General features: G+C 42.8%; 1 protein-coding gene across 4 annotated transcripts; it reads right to left on the bottom strand.

Annotated features, from left to right (window-relative positions):
- Window positions 1-635: 635 nt before the first annotated feature.
- fhip1b (FHF complex subunit HOOK interacting protein 1B) lies at window positions 636-27,558 on the bottom strand. 4 transcript variants are annotated; one of them, XM_047600907.1, is made up of 12 exons: window positions 27,235-27,558; window positions 20,338-20,815; window positions 16,735-17,139; window positions 15,816-16,046; window positions 12,239-12,484; window positions 11,299-11,466; window positions 10,746-10,825; window positions 10,371-10,540; window positions 8,456-9,835; window positions 6,744-6,922; window positions 6,172-6,334; window positions 636-5,037 (listed from the first exon to the last, which is right to left on the bottom strand). In XM_047600907.1, the coding sequence occupies exons 2-12, from the start codon at window positions 20,464-20,466 to the stop codon at window positions 4,730-4,732; spliced, it is 3,459 nt and encodes a 1,152-aa protein (XP_047456863.1). In that variant the 5' UTR covers window positions 20,467-20,815; window positions 27,235-27,558; the 3' UTR covers window positions 636-4,729. The 4 variants fall into 4 exon arrangements, with proteins under 4 accessions (XP_047456863.1, XP_047456861.1, XP_047456862.1 ...); XM_047600905.1 differs by having other exon boundaries at window positions 27,249-27,558; XM_047600906.1 differs by lacking the exon at window positions 27,235-27,558 and adding an exon at window positions 24,187-24,305.
- Between the last annotated feature and the right edge of the window lie 194 nt (window positions 27,559-27,752).

Raw genomic sequence — 27,752 nt, 5'->3', positions numbered from 1 at the left:
CTTCTATTTTAAAGCATCTCTAATAATATATTCATTTAATGTGTGTTAACTGATATTAAATGTGGTAAAAACAAACAACAAAAAAGATGATAACTGATAAATTATATGGAAGTTGGAGCATTTATAGTATTAGGTGTCTGGACAACTTATTTGTAAGCTCGCTCGTTACTGGGAAGTACTTATTAGTTTTTTGTTCTTTATACTCATTATTTATTTTGACTTCTCTATGTCTATGTCTGGTCCATATATGTTCTTATCTTAGGACAAAACGATTCCCCCGAGGGGATCAATAAAGTGATCTTCAGTCTCATTCTCATCGAAAATCAGAAACTGTGCAGAATTTTGCTCTGCAGCCTACTTAAATCTCTGGGAGTCGGGGTCAAAAGATTAGTTAGATAAATATCGGATACTTTTGCACTTTCGATACTGGAACATCACTAAAAATCAGTGTCTAGCTATGGTAGCCATTACAAGTGGCTATTTTAAGACTCAAAGCCATTAGGTTTAGAAATATTCTTGTACAAATTAATGGAAAGCTACAGCGCTCATAGTTTCTTCAATCCATAGCGCCACCGTGGAAAAATGAACTGGAAACACCCGAACAAGTCAAAGAAAGGACACCAGGACAAACGAGATATTGCTAGGCAAAGAATTTATAAATTAATAAAAACATTCCCTTTGTAGTGTTCTTCTGACAGCTTTTCCCACTTTGCATTTTTGTCCTTTTTTTCTCTAATGATTTCAAAATATAGAAAAATATTTCTGACAACATTCATCGTGACATTAATTTCATTCCGTCCTGTTGGTTAATTTCTCACACCGCTGCATCCTGACCCGCTGCTTTGACTCCTTCCTGTCTTTTCTTCTTTTTACACTATTTACACATCAGTCCACATCATCTTCCAGCTTCAAACCGGGGACACCAGAGCATGTTTTGCATAGATCACAGAGGAAAAGGAGGGGTTGGGGAGAGGGAAATGTCAGAAGTGAAAGCTTTTGAGAGACGTGATGCTGCAGAAGCCGCGCGCCCAGAGATGAGCAAAACAAATCAACACACGGAACATCGGAAAATCACACACATGGCACAACGTGTTCAGGAAACTCTCGGCCCTCGAGATGAGATTTCATTCGTACTGCTCATAAAACCACCGTGTTTGCATCAAGGAATCTTTAGTTTTGATTTATTGGCTTTGCTGATTCTTCAAAATAAAAGTCGGTGACTTTGGCTCGCGGTTTCCATGTGCCCTGGAACGCAACACAACACAGGAACTGAACATAACATGATACAAGCTCCAAATCTAAAGCACGATTTTTAATCTCAAAATGTTATGTTTTTAAATCATTATCTGATCGACTGTAGTGTTTAATGATGACAAAAAACAAACAAAAAACATTACACAATCTGTGACATTACAACTTTTCTTAGCTTTGGGTTTAACCACTCAACATTGTTGTCAGACAGAGTCAGAGTCAGAAAATCAACATTTGATCGAGCGAACGTGTTCGGAGTCATTTAGGAAGCAGCAACCACCTTTCAAAATAAGAGTCTTTTCTAAGGCCTTAACTCGTCACAGTTAACAGATCGCACGTGTCGAACTGTTCCGTCAGTTGCTTTCAAAGGCAAATATCACTTTCGTTAATGTAAATTTAAATCATCAAATTTAAATCAGGCTGTGCCCACGATCCCTGCTAGTGCCTGAACGGGTGGGAGTGTTTTTTTATTTTATTTTTTCCCACCAGCGGAGAAAGCCAGCTCCCATAAAGCCATAAAGTAATCCATCACAACGACCACAAAGCCTTGACTATATTTGTCAAACTGTCTTGTTTTATTTCCCTGTGAGCGTTGCATTAAATTAAGCTCTGCTTCCAGTTTGACAGATGTGGGAAGACGTCAGTGTCCCTGGTAGGAAGTGATCCCTTTGTATATTTATATTAAAAAAAAAAAAAAAAAAACAATACACCACCTTGCAAACTTGCTGGACTTTTTTTGTATACATACAAATTAAATCAATTACTGGTGTAAACGAGCTATAATGCCAAAAAATTAAAAAAAGAAATGCCAAAATCCTGCAACTCAGCGTTACTGAGAAGCTCCCTTTTTAATTAGGACACAGCCTCAAATTAAATTGGCACCTTTTTTCTAAATGGCACCTTCTACATTGAAAGCACTCATAAAGAAGTGCTAAGTGGATGAGGTTTATGACAGTGTGTTCGGATCGTGTGCCATTAAATTAAACCGCCTACGAGTGCTTAAACGGGCGTCTTGAGTTTCAGGTGTGGTTCGGCAGATTGTCTTTGGTGTTCATGAACGCGTCACGGAAAACTGACTGTAGCTGCATGAGAGAGAGAGAGAGAGCACTGAGGAGCTGAGAAAATCTCTTTAAAAATAGCTCGAAAAAAGACGAAACACAATCTTGACTTGAAGAAGAAGAAGAAGATGATGAACAGGAGAAGTGGAACCTGAAGAGGGACTTTTGCCCCAAACACACAGATGTGCAGCAGACGAGGTGAACAGATGGAAGGACGGCAGTGGGTAAAAAGTACAGAAGCTTTTTTTTTTTTAGTTTTTTTTTAGTTTTTTCTTTCCTATTTGAATTAGCCGAGAGCAAACATTCAGTGTGAAACCTGTCGCCGCAGATTCTCCGCAGGCGACGGGATGACTCACTAAACCACTAAAACCTACAGCGTGGAAGTTAATTCGAGCTCAGTACGACTTCACGAACCAAAACACTATTCGACTATCACTTATAAACCTGGCATGCAGAAACTTTTGAACTATTTTCTTTAAAAAACTATGGGTCGTTACGAAATGTGTCTAGAAATTCATAGAAAAGTGACGCACAGCCGTGACGGAACATTTACAAACATGACGGCGGCGGCCGCTGCTGCTGCTGCTGCTGCTGCTATGGCTTGGACAAGTTGAACGAAGGCCTCAACTTGCTGAAAAAAAAAAGATGAAAATGTCGTGGAGAAAAAAAAAATAAAACGTACAAAAGTTTCAGAGATAAGACTTCGCAGGATGGCAGGCAGTTTGAGTCAGAACGGCTAGTACGTGCAAAAAAAATTAAAATGATAAAACACTTTAGTTGATAAGAAGCTGGGTCGTAGGACCATTCAACACTTCACTCATACAAGTAATTCATCATTTTACAGGTCTGTAACTTCTTATTAACTTCCTGCAGAGAATAACTGGAAGAAAAGAAGAAATTTCAGACCTTTAACAATTCAAGCAACAATTTAAAGAAAAAAGTCAATATTTCGTAATTGGCTTTTAACACTTTGTGGCTGTGACTTCATTCGACCTCAGAATATAAATTAAACCACAATCGACTCCTCCATATCCTCCCGTGCACATTTATACTTGGTACCTAACATAGAAATAAAGATAGTAGCTATTTGGCTGATGATACAACGAGTTAGTGTTTTGTTTTTCAAAGAAAAAGGAAAAAAATAGCAGCATGTTAATTTCCAAGACCAACGGATGTTTGTTCATATATCAAAAGAAAGTAAAACTAAGATGAAGAAGAAAGATGGAGATACATCATAAACTAAGACCTGTTAGGATCCTTTGTTTTGTTTTTTTCTTGACAAATTCAATAGAAATCAAGCCGACGCTCTTTAAAAAAATATTTTTAAAAAGACTTAATGACACACAAAAGGTTTGACTCGTAAAGCAGTGCAGCCTTTTTTTTTTTTTCTTCTATCCCACGGCCTCTTTTATGGCAACAGGTGAATGGCTTAATAATGGCCTGAAGAGTTGGTGTCACCTTTTGGAAAGGAGTCATTCATTTTAAATCAATCACACACACGCACACACACACAATGACAGACACACCTGCTCCCACATGTTGCTGATATGTCTAGAAAATGGTGCAAATTCAAAAGACAAAGAAAAAAAAAAAAAAAAAAAAACCTTAATGGCATTAATTACCCAAAAGTTTTCCAGTACATTTGTGGCGATCCTGCTGATTCTCCCACAACCTCTGCGTTTCCAGTTCTCATTCATCGAGCATTTCCAACAGTGCAGCCTTTTTTTTTTTTTTGTTAAAGTAAATGGACACTCGTGGCGCTCCAGTGTTACCGGGAACATTTCTTTTTTCTTTTTTTTTCTTTTGACCAGTCCTTGACGGAGGATGAAAAGCTCCGGTGAAAGCGAGGCTTGTTGAAGCAGAGATGTTTTGAAATGATTGGGTCACTTTGCTGCTGATTGACCCGCCTACACTTTCAATGTTTTCTTGCAAAACAAATTTCTTTCTTTTTTTTTTTTTTGGTGTTTGTCTTAAATTCTGTTGTGGATTAAACCTTTTTCCTTTTGTGCCACCTGAAAGCACCCTTTCAGCTTAAAAGAAAAACCCCTAGCACCGATGTGTGCACCTACTTCTTTTACCTGTGGCTTTACAGTGTCACATTATACCACGACATGGTACGTGTATATACAAGCTCCCAAATCTCCAGTATTTACTGAGATTTTCTGTGTATAGAATGTAAATATAATACATGATATGCACAATATGTTTACAGATGAGGAAAAAATCTTCCAGTCCTATAGGTGTCCTATAATAATTTTGGTACAAAAGTGTCACCGTGTTCCCTCTTGGAGTCAATTCACTTTGCTGGCGGAGAAGTCTCAGTGCTCCAGTCTGTCCTCTGGTGATGGGAGAATTCTATATAACTCTTTTTACAGCCTGAACATGATGAAAACGAGGCCAGGACGCTAAAATAAATCCGTCTATTCCTCTGCCTCCTGGCTCTGAGGGAAGGGCAGAGTGACGGCGTGCTCTTGGGCCAAAGCCGCCAGCTCTTTGAGGAACTCGCAGAAGATAACGGCGCAGTAGACGGCGTTCTTCACTCTCAGAGCCTCGGCTTGCTTCTCCAGGCCGGAAACGCCTCCTGCGCCGCCCCGGAACAGAGCGCTGTGCAGTGATTGGCTGCCGTCCCGTACGTGTGCGAAGGCCAGCTGAGCGGCGTTCCGGGCCCGAGTCGGACTGTTGGCGTGGCGAAGGATTAGATCTCCGAGGGATGGCTTACGACTCTTCACTGGAAAGCAGAAATACAGGAATATATTGATTATTATTATTGCTTTACAGTAATTTAGCCTTGGTGACAAGATTTAGGGTTGATCGCGTTTTTTGCCGATACATGCTGATGATTTTCTGAGCCGATATTTGATGCCGATACTACTTTTTCTCCCTCTATTTACATTATAAAATTGATAAAATTTGTTACAGGTCTCAATTTAACAAAAAACATAAACATTTACTGAACTTAAAGAATATTTAACGCTCTTAAGCGTACAAAATAAACAGTTACTAACTCTGTTCGTAGCAGAGCAGCAATGTATGGGCTGCACATATATGGGATGGGATGCATGTATGGGCAGCATCTGCAGTGTCTCCAGCAGCACAGCGCTGCCTTGTTTATGTGTCTGTAAAATTTGCCGAGATATTGCTAAACACACCTGCGCCGATACCAGTAAAAACGCAAATATTGACCTGATATACCAATATTACATTTCTATTACAGATATACAGTCAATGTTTCTGTTGCAATTCACTACTTTTTGTATATATGCCAATACTTGCATATTGTTTATTCTATTCTACTTTTTTTAATCTTATTATTTATCTTTTTACACAGTCCACGCTTGTAAGTTCTATATGTATTTTGTTGCAAAGTCCAATTTCCCCACTGAGGGACAAATAAAGGTTTTTAGAAGAATTGAGCTGATATCAGCAAATGATACCTACACCTTAGACTTAAGCAGACTTAAATGATCCACAAGGGAAACTGCTTGGTTATAGTGGCTTAGTTGTTTCAAAAAGGTGAGCTGTTATACATCTGGACAGAGTTTGGTATAAAAGAAGCTCTGTAGCGTTCACTGTACTAGCGGAGCTGAATCAGTGTGTCCCTCTAATATTTGGTGTAGTGGATGGGATCGATTGTCCATAATGAAGAGCTGATTATCCAGTGTCCAGTGTCTCCTACTCCCCACCGATCACATTTCCAGCCTTTCAGATCAATTTGTTGATCCTGCTTATGTCTTTTTTGCTGGTAGTACTCCCTCAACAAATAAAGTACAGGACACTGGTAGAACACACTGAAAGACCTTCCTGTACTCAGGCTCTTCTTATACACAGTAACACTGTTGTCCCCCCATGCTTCTATACTCACCCAGTGAATCAGAGCGCCGTAGGGGTGGAACTGCTGCAGGACAGTCAGTCCAGTCCACTTTGCCTCGGGCCACCAGGTACTGCTGGGCTTTCCTCAGCATGGCAGGGAAGTCCTCATGAGAGGCTGCAAACGCCTCGATGCGATTCTTCACAGAACCTAGAACCTGAGGAGAAACGGAGAACAAAGGTTAGATTGATCAAGTCAAAGTCTTATTTGTTTGTTACTGTAAATTCACTTTTCTGAGATTAAGCCGTTCAACACGGATTAACGTCCACGATCTCCAAAGACTTCCGTGTTTTGTCGAAGTAGAGGATTTAGTCTCTCATGAGAGAAAAATCTTCAAATAAGATGTCAAAACTGTAATGTGAAAAAATAACTGTATGCAAATATCATTGATTTTCTTGGAACTGAAGCTTGCACAGAAGTGAGGTGGGCTGAACGTGGACAACTCAGCCTGAAAACAGGAACCGAAAATCCATTTATTTTCTCTTGTTCCAGACATATACTGAACTAAAACTTATATTAAGACATTCCCTGGTCAGAGTATCCAACTTTTGCACAGCGCACGGTACCTGGATCAATGACTTGACGCTGGGCTGGAAGACCATGTTGGTGTTGAGCAGGAAGGAGCGTAGGAGCGGCTGAGGATAGCAGGCCAGCTGGGCCACGATGCCAGTCAGCAGGATGTTGACGTACAGAGAGTTTTGGAGCATGTTCTCCAGCTTGGCAAACAGAACCACCATGAATGGACCTGCATTGAATGGAAAGACAGAAGAGGAACAGACATTTGAGATCGTCAGATTGAACAGAATAGACGTTTTAGGTAAGGATGTCCCTATCAGTACTGGGAGAAGACCATCGAGAGCTGCTCTAGACATTTTTTAAATTATAGGTTTTATTTTAGGTCAGCCATAAACCAAAAAACACGTGTCTGCAGCCTAAAAGCATCTTCTTCCTCTTCTATTTTAATGGCGATTGATTAGCGGCAAAGCTGCCAAAGTGCCAAAAAGACAGAAAACCATGAATGAAAAAGCATAAATCGTGTCTGCTGTGTGGAACGACTTTACTCTGGAAAATGAAGTCGGGCAGACAGTAATTTTTAAATTATAATTGTAATAATAGGAGGCTGTTGCTTAATACGGAATATGCAGAGTCTTCTCAGGCAAAGGTGGCGCAGAAAACAACAACAAACTCTGAATGCTGTGCTTTAAAAAGTTCCTAGAGACAGCTTCAAGGTGAAAAATGTTTCAGAGAGGGTTGCAGAGTTCGTGCCAGATTTCTAGAGTAAAGAACGCAGGTTTTCACCATCTGTTGGCTTTCGGAGCCAAGGTACGAGCTACTCTCTCCTTGTTAAATTAACTTTGACGGCGCTATTTGTTGGACCTAATTAGGGATGAGCCTCAATAACATTCTTTAAAAGAACCGGCTCCAACTGGTCCAGTCCATCGATATCATTGACCTTCATGCTTCTTGATACTTCTTGAATCTTTACATCCCAGTCCAGAAGGTGGCGGTAATGCACCTACAAGTTGTTAGCCAACCGCCATAAAATGAAAGAAGAAGAAGAAGAATCTTTAGGTTGAAGCAAGGCCAGTCACATCACATGACGACAAGGAAGACACGATGGAGTGTTCAACAATCTATCGCTAAGTCTCAGCAGAACAGAGCTAGTGAGGATCCAGTGACCAATTACCTATTTATTTTCTTACACGAGCTCTTATCTCTTGTTTAGACACTCAATAAAAATGCTGTTGTTTACACAAAACCACAATGATGATGAGGGAGGGAATCGATAATGGCATCGGTATCAATAAAATCTTATCGATGCTCATCCCTAGACTTAATACAGTCGCATGGTGCACACATCATCTTTGAGAACACAAGGAGGTAAAGAGATAAAAGATCGGTATTGGATTGGGTGGTGCAGAAAAACATGATAGGGACATCCCTCGCTTTTTTGGATGCTGCTGTTGAAGCATGAAGCTAAGCTAATCGAGCACAATGCTACACAGCAGTAGCAGTCTTATGGAAGAGCAATTTACTGTGAAGCTAAGAGAAGCTGTCACACAGAACAATACTGAGTCTTAGATAACAAAAGAAGTGTCACTCTTTGTGAATTATTACCTACAAATAACTTTGGAGGACTACTAAAAAAAAAAACAAACAAAAACAAAATCAAAGAAAAAATCCCCACTAAAGGATTTCTCAATGCTGCAACAAATCATGACTTTTTAAACAGAGCGTATCCACAAACACAAATAATGATAACTGACTTCATTTTTACCTGTGTACGGCTGGCAGGGGGGTTGGTTAAGAGGTCTGGCAGGACTACAGACGCCCATCGCAGGCCCGTCTCCTTTGCCGTCGCCCGTCAGCTTCGCCTCCAGAGCAGAGGACAGCTGTTCTTCTTCCTGCTGCTCGGCAGAGAGAGAAACTCTGGCGGCTTCCTCCTGCTGGCAGATTGCACTGTTGCGCTCCTTCACTCGGTCCTCCAGCTCCCTCAGCTCCTGCTTGAAGGCCTCGATGCTGATGCCCTGACCGTTGACGTCTCCGGGCAACGGCGGGTCTCCCGGCGACTGCTCCAGCAGCTCCTGTATGAGGCGCTCGACGGATTGCTGCGCGTGGTCCGACTCCGCCGGATCCGACGATGTGCCGTGTGGGTTTGAGGTGTCGCTGGTCAGCGGTTTGGCGTCAGACGCCTGGTGGGCGACGGAGTTCTGAGAGGGGATCTGGTTGGGGCAAAGAGGTTTTGCGTCGCTCATGTCGCTGTTGCTGAAAATCGACTGCGGGAGAGCAGCGCAGCTCTGGGAGGGACACGGGACGAGGGATCCGTTTTGATTGGCGTTCTCGTCCAAATACTGCTGCTCCCCCAAGTCCCTCTTCACTTTCTTAACCTCCAGCCCTCTATCGCGACTGTCTGAACACCCATCCCCCTGCCCGGTCGTTCCATTGTACATGGCCTGGTAGCTGACGGTGATGGCGGAGGAGGGGATGTGAGGAGCGGGCGAAGGGGAGGGGTGCGAAGCAGATAAAGGGGTGGCAGACGACGAGGAAGGGACGAGAGGGGGGACGGGTTTGGGGAGGAGCTCCTCTCTCTGAAGGCTGCGTTTCTTGGAGCGCGGCGTTAGGCTGATGCAGTTGTTTTTACCGATTGTGACGTCCCACTCCCCACTGTCCCGCTCCGAGCTGCTCCACTCAGACCGCGCCGCCGCCACAATGGCCGCCCTCTGCTGGACCGGAGGAGTGTTGGCGCCCTGCTGGAAACCGAAGTGCTCAGGGAACATGGCGATGGAAGGATTGGACGTAGGGGGAGGTGGGGGGTTAGGGGCTGTGTTTGGGGAGGGGTTCTCTCCGTCGTAAGGCGCCGACCAATCCCGGCAGGCCCAGGAGCAAAGCTCGATCCCCCGCCGGGCGTCCCTCAGGTACTCCAGGTAACCCGAGTCCCAGTCCAGGGAGTCCGTGTGGGTCTGCTGCTGGTGCATCGGGCTGTCGGGGGACAGAGGGTGGGTGCTTGAAGGCCCCGACTGCATCTGCTCCGTGCTGGTGGGGGTGGAAGGACCCCCTCCTCCTGATCCAGTGCTCTGTTGGCGCATGAAGAAGGCCAAGCGGGACGGGGTGCTCGGTCTGTGCGGGGCTGGAGACTCTGTGCTTGGGCTGTTGATTACTGTAGGATGTCAATATACAGACAAGAGAGGAACAGGTAAATTCATTTAATGTCAAAATGTCCTGTCAAACACAAAAAAAAACTAGCTCCTGGGCTTATGAAGAGCATATTGACCTGGATATTCCAAATTAAATTATTTCCAAATGCAGCATTTCCTGATGAAGATGTGGAATGTGGCTTAATTATTCACATTTTAGGAGCTTTCATGTTTGAAATGTGACTTTTTCTCTTCTTTTTAAATCACTCTTGCCTGTTTGTCAACTCTGTGGATTACACAGAGACCTTGAACTACCCGTTAATTTGCAGGGCAGTAGACTAAATAAATAATGTGACTCTAGACCTTCCCAGAATATAGCTGCAAGAATGAAAGTGGTGGGTTGAGACAACAGATGATATCTGTGGAAAATGTACTTATTAGACATCTCAACAGTTTAATAGGAATACTGTTGTATTCTGTTGCATCTAAAACAAGTAGTTTTAGATGCAGATCCCCCCGCCCCCCTCCCCCCTGCCCCTGCAGGCTTTTATCGCTCACCTTTTCCCCAGAATGCATTATCCTCATCCCTCTCAGAAGAAGCCGGCGCATTCTGCCGGCAGCACTCCGGGATCAGGGACAGGAACTTGTCTGCTGACTTTCCATACAGGTCAGTCTCTTTGATAGCACGACGCTGACTCAGCATTACATGAGTACAGGGCAGCAGATACCTGCGAGCAGAAAACGCACACAAGAAATAAATAAAACGGTTCATTCAGAGTGTAAACACAAAATGCACTTTTTGCTAAATTTCAGTCACCACCAGGATAGATAATGACTTTGCAACATATATTCCAATGGTTGTGTATAGAGGAAAAACATACATATTTATATACCCTTCAAGATCCTTGCACATTAAATGATGTGTGGGCATACCTGAGAACGAGCTGCAGCATAATGTCTTCACAGTTCAGGGACAGAAGAGTCCTGAAAAGGCTCAATGATACCATGCAGAGCTGTAACACAAATAAGGATACTGGTTAGGATTAGGAAAAGGATTTAAAATGTAGGCCAATTGATATGATGATATTAAGTAATTAAAAATAATTTTTCCAGCAAGCACCAAATTAAATAATTCCTCCAATTTTGAATTCAAGTAAAGAAATTTACCAGAGTTGTCAATGTCTTTCCTTTTAAAACTAAAATATTTACTTTATTCTATAGTCCCGACACATCACTACTGTTCCAGAGTATAAAAAAAAAAAAAAAATGTTTTTATTAATTTGGAAAATGTTTAAAATGACATACATTTTGCTGCAGCTTATTTGACCAAATTTAAACACAACACAATAGTCGATAAACACAGCCAACCTAAAGAGGTGTATTTTCCACATTTGTTCTGTATTCTACTTTCCGCCCACTCACCGCCCACGCTGCCTTCGAGGCACCAAACACACACACACACACACGAGCATATGTATATACAGACCCTTGAATTGCTGCTGATGCGCGTGAGCAGCGTGTCCAGGATGGTGTCATTGTCATGGCGATGCAGCAGGATGAAGCGCAGGAAGGTCTTGAGGAGGGAGGTTTCCGTCACGCTGCGCAGGAAGAGGTCCAGGTAGGCGGTGCTGGCGATCATCTCGTCCACCGCCGACTACAAACACACACACACACACGCACGCACAAGAAATTAGCAAAACTGCCAAAGTGAGAAGTAAAAATCAAATGAATTTGAATTAATTTTTCTTACTTTTCTGTGTAAGAGCGTTAAGCTAAGCAAACACTAGAGCTAAAGAAGAACCATTAGCAGTGGTTTACTCAAATCTCCACCACAGGTCTCGGGGGGGTCACAAAATCTTTGGTTCATTACTGTCCCTCACATAAATGGAAGCAGAAAACGTTATTAATGATTCAGCGATACAGGAGCTGTCTGAACAGAACAGAGCGATGTAGCCGAGACCTGTCAATCTAAGCCTCCTGTAGGCAGTAGGCCCCGCCCCTATCACTGCTGAGCCAATCACGAGGCCACATATTACAAGCTGCTTCTGTCCGGTTCCCCGCAACTGGTCGAGATGTAAGCAGAAGAGAAGCTAACAGTGCAGCTCACTCCTCTCAGTCAACTACTGAGGCCTAAATGACTGGTGACCCTCCTACATTTAGCTGTGTTTGAAGTCAATTATTCAGCTATGGTTAAATAATTTAGCTATGGTATGTTTATGTTTCCGGCAGCTGCACGTTTGAAACAAAAAGAAAGTATGTCTGAACCTGTGAATGAACCTTTGAATAGCTTAGGATTGAATGCAAAATTGTAATAATAATGTATATTTATAGATAGAACTAGGCCCAGTTCAATATAGGACACACCCCCTGGTCTCCACCCATGTCAATCATTTCCAAACTCTGTCCACCAGCTGTCCTCCTCCTACCTTGTGCAGGGCCGGGCCCATGACGGGTACGAGGAAGCCGTTGTGGAGGTAGTCCAGGAGCTGAGAGCGGACCAGGGGGTGAGCCACCTGCACCACAGCGTTGCAGAACTCCAGGGAGTTCATGAAGAGCACGAGCGACGACACCCCCATCCAGTCCTCCCGCCGCAGGGCGTGCCAGTCGTCCCCCCGGACCTCGATTTTCCGCGGGAGGGAGGAGTAGAGAGCGCTGAGGCCTGTCGCCAACACCTGAGGGGAAGCACAGAGGCTTCAGGTGAGACACAGAAGATCTGCAGGCGACAGCTCCACCTACTAAAACTTTTTAGCAGATTACAGATAAATTATTGGTTTGTACTTTAATTAAAAAATAAGATAAAACATAAGCAATGAACACACACAGATGATGAATCAGATGATAAATGACTAATCAACTTGAAAAAGTCATAACAGGCTGCAGCACTATAATAAATGCTATCCATACGAACCTTACTTCAGTTTTTGTAAAATGTTATCTAGTAATACAAAACAAAAAAAAAAAAAACAGACAATAAACCTTCACTTGAATTCTGCAGCCTTGGCAAAGTGTTTGAATGAGCACGGGAGTCACTTCAGGGACACGGGAACCAGCAAAAAGCTCTCAGTAATGCTCCGACAAACACTCCTGACATTTGTGAAGACACATTTTATTTTATTCTATTTTTATGACGGAAAACATATAATAGCACAACCTGAACCCGAAGAAGGAAACTCAAACAATCACTTAATCAAAATTCATTGAAAAAAAAACAAAAAACTGAAGTACATTAGAAAGTATGATGTAAGCTGCTTCCACAGTGAGAGGTGCTGGAGTTGTTCGTCTAAAAATCTACATCTGCATCCAGGAATGTCGCCCAGCGCTGATTATAACGTGTGAGAACGCGGGGACAGAACGCAGCACGGCAGAGCCACCTCCACTGGACCTCTACGGCGCTAAGTAGGTCAGACCGACTGCTACTGGAGGGAAGATGAGAAGAAAATAGCTGAGCTTGCTCCCAAACACAGAGCGCGCAGAGAGGAGGGAGATAAGACCACAGCATTAAACTGTCCCACATCGACACACACACACACACACACACACACACACACACACACACACACACACACACACACACACACACACACACACACACACACACAACAACGCTGTTCGCTCAGGCTGCATCTCCAACAACAACGGCCCTGACGTCCAAACACACGCACACACACTGAGTCACCATCTAAATGCCTGGACACTAAATACAGCCTCATTCTGTAAATATACATCTTGAAGCACAATAAATAAAACACGGCTCTTTATTTACATCTAGTGGCAGGTGTAGGAAACTACAACCACGGAGGCACAAACTGGTGTTGACTCACAAACTTAAACTTAGTTGTTAGGCTTCAGTTAAACCAATTTAAATATGACACTAATCAGGCATAACATTATGACCACTGATGGGAGAAGTAAAAATAATTGAGCATCTTGTGACAATTCAGTGTTCTGTTGGGAAACTTTTGGGCCTGGCATTTATTCATGTGGATGTTATGGTGGTCATAATGTTATGCCTGAAGTGTGATCTTGGGTGAGGTGGTTGTTTTTTTTTTTTGTTTTTTTTAAAAAACGCTTACAGGAACCCCCCCGAGCTGAAACAGAGCTGATAGGATGTAGATAAGGATGAATGCTGTGTCAGAGTGCATAGTCATCTCCTTCCCCTTCCATTATCGCTCACCATCACTGATGCATTAGAATTAGACAGCGCGGAGACACACACACACGCACACACACACGCACACACACACACACACACACACACACACACACACACACACACACACAGACACACACAGACACACACACACACACACACACACACACACACACCCTGTCTTCCTTAAAAGCAGCGTCGGGAAGCAAGCGAGGCTTCCACATTATAAGCTGTCCCAGACTATCACATCAGCAAAGACTGAGATGTAACTACGAGCAAATCACAGTGATGCAAGAGATGGAAGTTTCTATAAATGGCAGAACATATATTTGATACGGTTAAATCAGATCTATGTCCTGTAGCTCACAGGTCTTAAACACGGGGTCCGTGGAGATACTGCAGGGGGGTCGCAAAATCTGTGGTTGATTAGATATTTTTTACCTTTCTTTAATGAAAATAATAATGTATATTTATAAGTAGCACTGGGCTATAGAACACATATAGTAGGTAGGGAGGTCCCTACTTAATCTCTCATCAGTCTGGAGTCCTTGGCCTGAAAAACGTTGAAGAGCCCTGATGTAGCTGCTGAAAAGCAGAGTTGGACTGGTCCATTAATGAAATATAAGCGCTATGACTACTTGTCCTCTGGAGGGTTACGGGAGGGTGGATACTGTCACAGCTGTCACTGGGCTAATCGCAGTGCTAACACCTGCTCTGTTTCCATTCCCCCTGGAAATGTGCAAAATCTGAATATCACAATAAATAAAATTTAAAAAAAATGTAATGGAAATGCCTACATTTCAAAAAAACTCTCAAATATCTAAAGCTAAAACACTTTTATGATCTCATGAGGTGCTTTTTCAGACGGGGTGGTCATGTGACCAGTCCATTTTCCTCAAACTGACATCATCAGCTCATTCCCCAAAACACCTTTCAATGGAAACACGTACAATGCGATGGTAATTTTAGAAATATCACTTTTGTTTTGCAAAAAAACTGTAAAGGAAACACAGCTACTGACTGTAGCCTCCGCACTGAGGTTCAGAACAATACGACCAGACAGACAGAGCGGTTGTCCATCGTTGTTATACAGCCTAAACAAACAAGCAGATGGAAATGTGACTAACTGACTTTTCATTTTCCATTAACAAACATTTCAAAGGTTAAGATGCTTTCACACTGAGCTCATTGTTTCAAAACTAGGAGCGTTTAACCCCCAAATGTTGGTTTGCATGGACTCTCCAGAACAAATTAACTAAGGTTAGTGTGGTTAGATACGGTTGTCTCAGCCTCATTGCAACAGGTTAACACATGCTAACTACTAGAGCTAGCTACTAGATAGCTGCTACCTTTGTAAGAGTGCGCATCCGACAGTATTCATCTATAATACATAAATTATGTTTTCAACAGATAGTCACACAATAAATAAATACCAGTGCTCAAAGCTCTACTTTCAATTTGATTATGTCCTGATATCCATTTTTTTTTTCCCCATTTCTCCAAAATTATAACCAATCACACGCAAAAAACCATTGAGGACGTGTCACAACTTTGTCTCAAATGCCTCGACAACATGAACTGAACCAAGATTAACTGAATCATTTTAACAATATCAGTTACTCCTGAAAAGGGAACAAGATATAGGTATTAAAGCTCCTTTAGCTTTCAGATTCCACAGAGAGACACCTCACACCTACAGACAATTCAGAATCACCAATGAACCTAAAAGCAACGTCTTCAGATGGTGGGAGGAAACCGGAGTTCCCCGGAGAGAACCCAAACACAGAAAGGCACCGTTCAGGCCACATTCTCCACAAACCCCAGACGTGTCTTCCACGAGCGCCACCACTCACCGGGCAGAAGTAGGAGTTCTCAGCGATGTATCGTGCCACCGCCTCGTTGCTGGCCGAGGCCGCCATCACCAGCAGCAGGGCGTCGCGGGCCTGCTGACCGATGGCCCCGTCCCGGTGGATGAACGGCACGAGCAGCGAGAAGATCAGCAGGTTGGTGGAGCCCTGCAGCGCTGGCGCCGCCCGGAACAACATCTCCAAAACCACCGGCTGGCGGGCCATGGACACGCAGACCTGGTGGGGTGGGGGGGGGCGTGAAGTCGTTAAAACATTCTGCTGAATTTTACACACGCTTCCCAATAAACCAGACGCGTCAGACTCTGCCGCAAAGCAACAGATCATTGCAGATCTTCTCGCCTTCAAAACAAAAAAATTCCGTTCGATGTGCTGTTAGCGCTTTGGCTGACGGCCATTCAGTGAGAACAAACATCACTGGGCTGAATTATGGAAAGAATTTGAGCCTCAAGACGGAACAGATTCGTTTACGATCGCGGTCGGGAGAGAAGATGACTGACGTGTGGTGTTTAATAATTCTAACCCTCTGTCTCATTCAGATACTCCCTGGTTTTCTCATTAAAAATTACTTCGGACAAGTTCGATTTTTTTTAAACTACAAAGACTGTTGACACCACCTGGAGGGAAGAGCCTGTCCAAAAATGACAAGCAAACAAAAAAAAAATTAAATAAATAAGAGTGGGCTGTGTGTGAAAAGTGATGTAACTTAGTTTGTCAGATTTGAGTGGAGAGCCACGGTTCACCCCTCCTGTCATGATTCCTCCTCTGTGGAATCTGCAGATTCAACATTTGCTCAACTATCTACCAACTAAAACTAAAGAAAACCTGTCTCTACTCTTTCTACATCTCAAAAAAGTCCGTATTTAATACGTCCACGTACAACGCCTACGAGAAGGTTTCCGTGTACCTGGTTGAGCAGCAGCACCAGGCTGTTCTCCAGGTTAGGAGGGCAGCCGAGCTCCGAGTCGGCACAGGCTCCCAGCAGCCTCAGCAGCGGGTGGAGGAGGGCCGTGTGCTGCAGCAGGGGCTGCTGGGACTGGCCGATGAGCATCTCGAACAGCTTGAGCAGCGCCCCCTGGCTGTCCGGGTCCAGGCCGCGGCGGATGTGCCACTGAACCAGTCGCTCCAGGATGTTCTCGGTGACCATCAGCTCCAGTATTGGGCCCATCTGCGGGACGCTGTCGCCGCCCTCCGCGCCCTCGGCCGGCCGCTCCTCCGCCAGCAGACACAGCATCTGGTCGGTGTGATTTCTCACCGCTGTCAGGTCGTCGCTGGAGGATGAAGTGTCATGCTGCTCCAACACCCAGGAGACCTGAGTAGAAAGTTAAAAATAAAATCAGCAACCCTCGCAGAACTCTTTTTCCCACTTCAGCTAAGTTGCGAATAGGTTTCGCTTCAGTGCACAGACAAGGGGAATAAAACCCCATTCTTAAAAAAAAAATACATATATACACAGACGCAAGAGATTTGTTCCTTCATGGACAACGTCACTATGATGTCATGACGTTAACTGGAGGCAAAACGGAGGGAAGATTGCAGTGAACACCGTCACTGTCAGTGTATTTTGGGGGCTAAAACACTAACTTGAAGTTTTATCGCAGACCAGCCACTGCCAGTTGTAGACAACTTTGGCTGAATGCGATTAAAAGAAAGGATTGGAGTGAGACAATCATCAACAACGCTCGTGTTTGCAGCGCACACTTCATATCAGGCAAGATTAATATGTAATACATCGTCAGTTTCAGTCTGGATGACGTTATGGGTTAGACTAAAGTGTGACTGAAATTACATAATTTGGGGGATTTTTTTATTTTTTTTTTACAGGTTAATGCTAATGCTAACCGCTAGCCAAGCCAACGTTACAACATTGCATGTTTTAGGGGTGTGTGAACGTTTGCTACCTTACCCTCCACAATGGTTCCGCTTACTTCTGGTCAGAGTCAACGTTTAAAATAACACTGTCAAGGAGAGTGAGTGTATTCGTGTATTTTCTGTAAAATATGCGTTTTTCTCATCCATTCTTGCCAAGCAAGGTTATAAACCGGGGTTTATAAGCTAGCATGTTTGAGATGTTTTGCCTCCAGCTAAGCCCCGCCCCCTCAAAAAATGTCACATTGTTTACAAGCTGTAAAGGAGTCTATAACCCATAGGGAGCAGCCATGGACATAGTGGAGATAAATAAAGAATCCATCTATCTGTCTGAACAAGTCACCGCACCTCATAGTCCCAAACCAGATTCTATATCCACTATTCAAACACCTGGTGAAGGACTTTTTTTTATTGTTATATCATGTGGACATGAGCCAACTAACAGTCTGAGTATCGTTCTCTGCTTTGACGTGTTGAAATTTTGTTTATGAAGTTTTATACTCATAATCATATATAAATGCATACAAAATGAAATGCATGAAATGATCAGCACTGAAACACCATTATTTCCAAAGATGAAGACGTTGCAGTGAGCTGTAACATTAAAACTGTCAAAGGAGTAGAGGTTTCTCAACATTTATCAAGCGCTCCTCAAGCATGACTACGGCCATGAGACGGGGAAGCAGCTTGTGCAGATAAGACATGTAGTCGCGTTTCAGTGGCTCGCAACTTGTGGTAAACCATCGTGAGAATATTTCACAACAGGTGTTTGTGTTTGCTGAACATGTTGTCCTAATTTTTTTTTTCTTCTGATAAATAACGTGACTTCTTTAACCTCCTGAGACCTGAGCTTTTATTTGGTCCTTACATGTCCTTATATGTGGACACGGGTATTATTTCATTATTTATATTATAGAGATATTTAAAGATATATTTTTATATGATAAGATTTGTTAAATGTGTGAGTCATACCAAACTAGAAACATTAATAAGCATAAATAAATAAGTTTTAACCTTTGCTACCATAACTACAACTATAAATGTGCTGCTTACTATATACTCATCAAATCAACAAACTCCAACTTGCTCAATTTGTATTTGACTGATTAAATTAGTTTTGTTTTCTGTTGTTTTGTTCAGTTTTCTGTCTTGACTTCTTTTCTTAAGTCAAACTGTTATTTTTGAGGTTTCCTTGCATTTTTTTTAATTAAATTGCTTATTTTTATTGCACTAAAAAGGTGCCAGGTAAATGAAATGAAATGAAAAATAAAAACACGCTGCACATCTTCCTTGGACAGTCCCTAAACCTTCACGTGAGGGTCTGCTTCCTCATCAGACGAACGGCAACCTCTCATTGTTGCCTCGGAGCGTTTTCATCTGGCAGGAAGTGACAAGGCTCCGTAAGCTATAAAACTTTCCATCAGCGATTGGACGCGAGCCAGTCACGCTGTTAAAGTACCGACTGACTGACATTCTTGGCGGCTCTGGCCTTGCCAGCTCGATGTGTGAACGTCCACACTCGGTTTCTGGACAGATAATCATTCACCAATCATTCACTAAAGAGAGAGGGCGTCTCACGAAACCTATCGTTACCATTTACTGTTAACAGAAAGTGAACATTCACCGAACAGAGAAAACAGTTGCAGGCTGATGATCTACAGAAAATCCATTTTTCATAAATAGGACATTTTAAGCGTGTGATGTAATTAATCTCAGACATGACATAGATTTAAGTAATAGAAATTCAATTTACTTTTAAAGACAACCTTTCTGGGTTAACGTGACTTTGAGACAAACTCTTGAGTGGCTCTTTTTTGTTAATTTACGACCAACGTCAAAGATAATTATATCTTATATAAGCTGCACTAACTCCAGAAACATGTGGGTTTACCATGTCTGTCCTTCATATCTGACTGAGTTAGGCCGCCACTCTACTCTACTCTACTCTACTCTACTCTACTCTACTCTACTCTACTCTACTCTACTCTACTCTACTCTACTCTACTCTACTCTACTCTGCCTACGGGCAGACGATTATGTGTATTTATTTCATCCAGTCACTACCATAATTCCCTTTTAACACGACTCGTTTAAAAAAAAAAAAAAAAAAAAAAAACGCTGCAATTCCTGATCGAATCATCCGGGAGGGTTTATGTAGCAACTAACTCAATTTCCTTCCTCTGGCTTTCATCAGTTCGGGATTACTGTGATTAAATGTGATCTTTAGAGGCCTGCGTGATCAGGTAACTGCCTGCATGAAAAGCAACACCAGAAAGAATTTGATGCTCTCCTCCCGAAGGTTGATGGGGGGGGGAACTCCCACCAATTACGACTGAATATCTGTGTACGCCGTGAACGCTTTTCTAAAGCAGTCAAATGACTCATTTGTTCAGACTTGCTTTTGTTTAACTTGATTTACTTTTTAAGTTCTCCAGCTCCAACTGGCCAAACTGCTGTCTAAGCACCAGCACGCACCACTACCAGCCTCATCCTGGGTAAGGTGTGTGCTCCGCAGGCTGGGTCTTGATTTCTTAAGCTTGTTCACGGCCGTTAGAAATAAAACAGTTAATGCGCTCAAGGGCGACAACGCCTCAATTTGGTTGAGGATAACTGCAGGGAAGGAGGTGCGTCTCCGGCTCACCTGTCTCCAGTGGTTCTCAAACACCATGAGGCAGGTCTCCGGGTCAGCTGTGCAGGGGCTGGAGGGGGCGGAGCTATGGCCCGACCGACTCCCGGGACCCCGAGGGTTGAACCTGCTCAGCCAGCTCATACTGGACCCGGCGGGAGGCAGGTGTAAGGTCACAAAAAAAAAAAAAAAACACAACAACTCAAAGACCAGAGAGGAGGAGGAGAAGGCAAGGAGGAGAGATAGGAAAGAAATGTGGTAGAAGAATGGGAGAAAAGAAGAAGACGAGGAGGAAAAGGAGGAGGAGGAGGAGGAGGAGGTCGACTGAACGGGCCGTCACAGCCGGTCAGTGTTCATCCAGGAGAATCCCGCCGCCGCCGCCAACGCCGCCGCCGCCGCTTTACGAACTGCGTGACCCTGTCCTCCCTGTAGACCCTGTCATCCAGTCTGAAGCCAACACCACTCCATAGCCGGTCAGGACGGGCCCTCTGCTCTGGGTCAACAAACAACAAAGAGAGAACATGTAAATACAGCGGTTTTCGCAGCCTCTCAAGTCGATTTTGTGTATATTAGTGCAACACAGAACTGTGTGTGTGGAGACCGAATTTGGTGTAAAAAGGGAGGCTGCAGCTCTGCAGGTTGTTTATGGATAAAATAACCAACAGGGACCGACCGCTTCGCCTGATACGATGCAAACAATCAGCTTAGAAATAAATATGTTCTGTAGGTTTAGCCGCTCGTCAATTTGCACGATGAGCCAGACATTTCAAAGGTGGAAGCTACAAACCGTCGCTGTCCGATAAAAAAAACATATCTCCACTTTTGATGTTTTTGGTTTTCTACAGAATACAACATGTCTGCATTATACCCTCGCAACTGACACGTTTGGTATCTATACGTCCAATGGAACGATGCTTTAATCTATTTAAAATGTATCTCCACTGGATGTCAGTCAAAAAGCTTGTATCAAAAGCAGGTATGAAAAAAAAGAAATTTGCGTGTTTTTCATCGGACAGCGACGACACGCACAAAGTGCATTTGTCCAACAAAAACCTAGTCAAATATAAGTCGGCCTCTACAGTATGCCGTTACCGGGGAAACCATTCAGTTCTTTTCTGCAGAAAAGCTACAGCCTGTCCACCTCCTACCTATCATAGGAATTATGAATACGAGCTTTATAATTATTAGGCTTACACACACACAATAGGCCTCGAAACGATTTGAATTTAAATAAAAACTTAACATGAATGAGGTAAAACCACAGCGAACGCTGCAGAGCTTCTTTTATACCCAACTCTATCCAGCTCATCTTTCTGTAACAACTGAGCTACTGTGACCCAGAAATTTCCCTTGTGGATCATTAAAATCTGTCCAAGTCTAAAGCACGACCCCTTTTTTTTTTTTTAAGCGTTTACTTGGTATTAAGAGGAATATCTTATTAGAACATGATCACAAGCACAAGGTCCGAGCTGTGTTCCCCACACAGGCTGCTCTTTGTGAGTTAAAATATTTGGTTGGTCAGTTTTTAAGATGAAAGACAAAGTGGTTACAATGAATTGATAAAGAGCAGCAGGCGACAGACGCCAACTCAGCCTCACGCCACTTTTTTTTTCTTTTTAATCACCAACACCTCTACTCTGACACTTGGTCATAAAGAAAAGATGAAAATGACACAGACAGGTCTAAATCTTGACAAAACACCTACACAGACCCAACCATGTACGTCCAGGACGTACGCACACATGGCACACATGACAAAAAAAAATATATGACAAGAAATGTGTCACTTTCTTTTATATATAACACGACGCCGAATCCAAATAAATCTCATTTCATTTAAAATTAGTACAGACATCTTTAAATAACACAAATCCATATTGATCATTTGTGAGACCTACGTTTCAGTTGTTCTTCGATGCCAGCGCTGTCAGCTCTGTCATGCGAACGTAGTGAAAAGTAGCAAAGACACACACCTACATACTGACTGGCCCCACAAACTGAAGCTCCTCACTGTCGAGGCGGTAGTTGGGTTCCAGCGTGCACCCTTTGCTGCGCCTCACTTCCTGCCTCTCTACACCGACGGTTATTCAATAAAGGCAAAAAAAAAAAAAAAAAAAAAAGGCGGGTGGTACATCAAAGAGTGCAACTGCTATTGCATAAGTCTGGTTTGGTTGGGCATTACTGCAGAACATTAGTCACAAAACGGTGTCATTTACCTCTCCTGTCAGTGGTCATAATGTTGTGGCTGATCTGTGTACAAATAACTGGTTCTAACTGTAGGTGGGAGTAGTCTGCATTCTTCATTCAAAAGGACGAAACTGAAAAGCTGATATTAAGCTAGAAGAGTAGAGCTACAAACGTCTTCTCGAGAGCTGGTTCCCTCCACAACAAATTAAGAGCGATCTCTCAGACCGACTTGTTCTGCAGGGTCCCGACTCGTACTGAAAGTGGGGGACACACCGTAAAAACTGGGGGCCACACATGGCCTGACACAGCTCTGTGTCTGTGGGCTGACAGTAGGGCTGGGTGTTATACCGGTTCATACCGAATACTAGTATTTTTTCCGGTGCTGTGTCAATTTGTTTTTGTTTTTTTTAGGGTGACCAGACGATTTCTAGGGACAGTCCCCGTTTGGATGACCTATCTCCGGGCTAATGCTGTCGCTGAAAATGTTCACAGTTTTAAAAAATTAACGCAACATTTTTTTTCTCATTCATAAATTTATGAATGAGAAAAAAAATGTTGCACGCAGACTACAGTTATTACGGTAGCTGGTCACACTGCTGTGACCAGCATAGCAGTCAGTGCTAACACGGGTTCGTGCACACCTGTTTTACTACAAGTGTGGAATTATTTTACAATATTTACTCATCATCACAGTAAAATAGTCCATCATTAGTCAATCTACTGCATTAATTCCTCTCTCAGCCAGTGGAAAATGTTGATTATTCATAAAAAACGTCAGAATATTGAAAAATGCCAGTGATACACATTTTCGGCCGTTCCACCCAGGCCCCAGTGGGAAGTTAATCTGGTTGCTGTCAACGTCTCGCAGTGACCTTATTTCTTAAATATGTTCCACTGTTCACTTTCACATTTACTGACCTTCATCTACGCTGTGCTATCACATGACCCCAGCTCCAAAAATATCCTACAGAAATAATGCTTTTAGTGATTCATAGTGAGGATTAGTGGGGAAATGACTAAACAGATGGACAACAGTGGATTCTGCTGCTGGAGCCGGTTTATATGTTGCCCTTTATTTATTTGTTTTAAATTTCAGTGTCCACTGAAGCTGATTTCTGTTGTAATTGATAACAGATGCTGATTTTCAGAGGCAGAAATGGCAGAAAATTCAAAAATGAATCCAAAAACTTTCATATAATTTAGCTTTAAATCTTTAGTGAAACAGTTTCTTTTAATTTCCTCATGATCTGATAAAAACTTTGCTCACAGGATCCGAATAGGTTAACGGGTGCAGCGCTTGAGTGTGTTTCAAGTAGATTAAAAACATATTTGTTATTATTTGCAGCCACGTGATGTGGTGGACGAACATCACATGACTCAGACTTGGGTCAGACACAAGAAACCGATACGACGCCGCCAACTTCTCTAAATCAACAAGTATCCACATCCATTTATTTCTTCCAGCGGCTGCATGCCGCACCAAAAAGGGTTGTTAAAGGTAGTCGGCATTGATTCACAATTCCTCGGCATCTGACTCAAACATAAATCCAGTCATGAAAGCAAAAAAGGCGCCTACGTAAAGGTCGAAACAGGAGATAAAAGCAGCAAAGTGACAAAGAGTGACATTAAGATTACTGAAAACTCAAGACGCCCACGACTCACAATAAATTAAATTACCTTAACTGCACGTCGGCCGGTTCGTCTCAGCGTTTCAACAGAGACATCCTAACATCCCAGGCTCAGCTAATATGAGGTATGACACGTACGGAAATTCAAACTGTGTTTTATTTTTTAGGTCAAACACGCAGCGTCATAAAAACACCCATAAAACGAGTTCAAAGTTCAAAACAGATTCCACTAAAGGGAGGCTGCCTTCAGAAAGACAAAGAGTGTTTGTCGAGGCTTAGTAATCAAGCACAGGATCACACACTCTTAACTGCTGCAAGACGCAAAGTCTAAAGGTCGAGATTTACTCAAGATGTGAAGTTTCTGTGACGTCCGATGTCACACAGACAGACAGTAGCGACGTTTCTGTGACAGTTTTTCACAAAATAAAAGCGATATTTCTGACATTTTCTGAAAAGTACAATTGTGTTTTGTACGTGTTTCCACTGAAAGGTGTTTCATAAAGTCTCACGATATATTTTCCATCCCCTAATTTCCAGCTTCTCGACAAATAATAATCATAATAATGAAAAAAATGATGGCGTTGAGTTAACAGTTGTGCATCATGTAAAGAAATGATAGAATTGTTTGTTTTCATTATTCTGAATATAATAATTTCTAGAAGATTATAGCGAGATAACATGAAGATACATTTGAATGCATGTTATTTTCATTTTAAGTTGCATATGAACGTCTGAACTAACCTGATGTTACATAAGACTTGGACTCACTGGCATTATTAAACATCAAATAAGCATTAAAAAAAATAACAAGTCACTGAATTACATCAAATACAAAAATAAATGAATAAATCATAAATTAAACGCTCGCTCACGAGGTTCGAATGGTTTGTGGTCATCAGCCGTCTGACGAAGCAGCAGTGAAACTGCGGAAAAAGTGGAAACTGCTGAAAAACTGTTGTGACGATGAATCTGAAAAACCACCTCATTTCGGCGTAAAAGTGTTTTAGCGATAACTGAGGGTTTTTCTGAAATGTGGGCGTTTCCATTACCAGTTTTTTTTTAATTGCAGTATTTAGGTTTTGTGCATTTCTAGGATTAATGGCATCGCAGCAATAAGACAAGACACTTTCCAGGTGTGGATCTGAACAGCTGCGACAGATATTTGTATATTTGATATCAGTACGTTCCAACATCTCAAGATCTCAAGACGCCAGAAAATGTTGCAATTCATCATTTACTTCCCGTAGCTTCTTCACTGACGTCTCGTCGTAAAAGCTCTCAGCTCCTGTCCAGTTCCGTGACATAATTAAACTCTGACACTGACATTCTCACAACGCCCCATTTGAAAAGGCTCTCTGCAGATTTGTTGACACAACAGTCACACACACACACACACACACACACACAAAAAAAATAAATCCTCAGGAAAAAAATACGGTCATGCTCTAATTAGGTGAGTCACTTCTAGTCCATTCTCTGGAGATGAATGATTTAAGCCAGTGCTCGTTCCCCTGCAGCCGATTTTCTCGATCAATCGATTATATTTTCACAAACTAGTTCAACAACATTTCAGTGAGACTCCCTGTCCAGGCCCAACGTACATTAAAAAGACATCAAGTACAAGTAATAATTTTACAGCGCACAAGCATCGACTGGGGGAGCACAAAGCTGCTGCACCACCTCTTGCCCGGTGCCCAAACTGGCTTAAAATGCTTATTTACCTGCACAGCAGTCCAAAGGCCAACTGTGTTCAATTATCCTTCACTGAAACAATACAATTTTTTGCTTTACAGTAAACAAATATTTGCAGATCCACGAGTGCGCTCTAAAAATAGCAAGGTTTTATGAGCACCCAAGTTTAGCCTTGAGCTTGGAGACGACGTGGCCGAGTGGTGGCAGGAGGCAGCGTCGAACCGGTCACTAAAACAGACCAAGGAGGAAACGGTTTCTGACCCTTAACGTGCGCCTGCCGTGATGTAATCAAATAAGATGTCGCCGTTAACCAAGTCAACTGATCCAGCCTATTTTAAGGCGCACTGAGGCTAGAGATAACAATTAAAGTCAGGACACCACAGTTCACAGGTCGGATTACGAAGCCTCGACATCAATCACCGCAGCGTTTCGGTTCAGGTGTCTCCAAACCTCCGAAAGACAATCACAGTTTAAAAAAAAAAAAAAAAAAAGTTTATGTGTGAGGTACGTTATATTTGTTTGTTGACAACCTAACCCACCTCACATATCCATCCGGATCATCTATTACACAACTCAGGTTAACATAAAACCTCCTTAAATTGGAAAGATTTTAAATTTACGTTGTTTTATATCGATATCTGGTACAAAAAACTATCATCACAACTATTATCAAGAACAACAACATACATTACGTCATATATTATTGCGTCCCCGAGCCTCTCAGTGAGGTTTAGTAGCGTGTGGTTTTTCACTCAGCCAATCAGAGAAGATCAAGGACACAATCTGAGGTCTGATCAAGGTCTGATGTGGTCTACGAGGTCCACCTCTGCATGAACACTGATTTATTAGGCACCATGGAGAAGAAGTGGCCTAATGTGATGATGGTGACAAGTGTCTGAATCAGCTCTTATGTTCCAATGCTCTAAATACACGTTTACATTTGTTTACCACTTAAGGAGAAGGAACCATATGTGTTAAATTCATTGATCTTGACGTGAAAAATAAAGAAGAAGAAAATTTTCACAAAAGTAAAACACGTCCTACAATAACACTCTAGGGTTGAAACGTTATATTTCCAAGTATTTCAATCAGTGCCCTGTGAAGGGTTAAATATGAAGCAAAAAACGTTAATCATATATTTAGAAAGTTAAACATTGCATGGGGTCAAACTGACCCCAAAGACAATAAGAGGGTTAAAAGCATTCGGGCTGCTCCTGAACTCATCATCCTGCACCACATCTCCTCTGAGCCAGGCGAGGCGGCCGGAAAAACAACAATCAATGCATTTCAATGGCGAGATGATGTAGCAAGCTGCTGGATGTAACGGCACATTTAATCAGCTGCCTCACAAATGTCAACCAAGCGCGCAGGCGAATAGTTCATGCGCGGTGCCGGTTATACCTACTTGGTGTTGCATACCTGAGATATTTGCGTCAACAGTTGCTGCTGTTTTTCCTCGGATAGCTGGTGACTTAGCTCTGGCGTGTTGCTAACGACGAGCTGCTGATGAATCCCACAATGTCAGAGCACAAAATGAAACCAAAGTGGCCCGGAGACGAGCGCGGAGCGACGCCGCGGCGCAGCGCAGCGAGCCGGGGAAGCGAACGAGTAAACCACTCCTTCTCTCGGGCTGCCGTGCATCCTGTTAGCGACAGATAAACATCCCACTAGATGATTTCTCAAACACTCTTCCCTTTCCCGCAGCCATCTTACTTTAACTCCTCCCACACACGGCTCCTGTCCTGTGCGTCACAGCGACGCAGCAAGGGCCCGAAATTAAGCAGCGCGGATGGGATTTGTGGCTCTTTGGACGGAGCCGGATCTGGAGGAGCCGTTCCTTTCGAAGAGCCGTTCATAAGAATATTTATTTATTTAGAAATCAACTTTGGATTTTTAACAAGGAAACAATCACTGGAAGCCTGG

This window comes from Mugil cephalus, chromosome 12 (assembly GCF_022458985.1).
Source record: "Mugil cephalus isolate CIBA_MC_2020 chromosome 12, CIBA_Mcephalus_1.1, whole genome shotgun sequence".
Taxonomy (NCBI): domain Eukaryota; kingdom Metazoa; phylum Chordata; class Actinopteri; order Mugiliformes; family Mugilidae; genus Mugil; species Mugil cephalus.
Note: the sequence above shows the minus strand (reverse complement) of the source record. Positions and strands in the feature narration are given on the sequence as shown.

Coding starts and splice junctions, on each gene's coding strand:
- fhip1b (XM_047600907.1), bottom strand. CDS start 20,466: ATGAGCTGGCTGAGCAGGTTCAACCCTCGGGGTCCCGGGAGTCGGTCG. Junction 10,541..10,745: donor ATGCTGCAGCTCGTTCTCAG/GTATGCCCACAC, acceptor TTCTGCTCGCAG/GTATCTGCTGCCCTGTACTC. Junction 6,335..6,743: donor GCGTCAAGTCATTGATCCAG/GTACCGTGCGCT, acceptor GTTTCTCCTCAG/GTTCTAGGTTCTGTGAAGAA.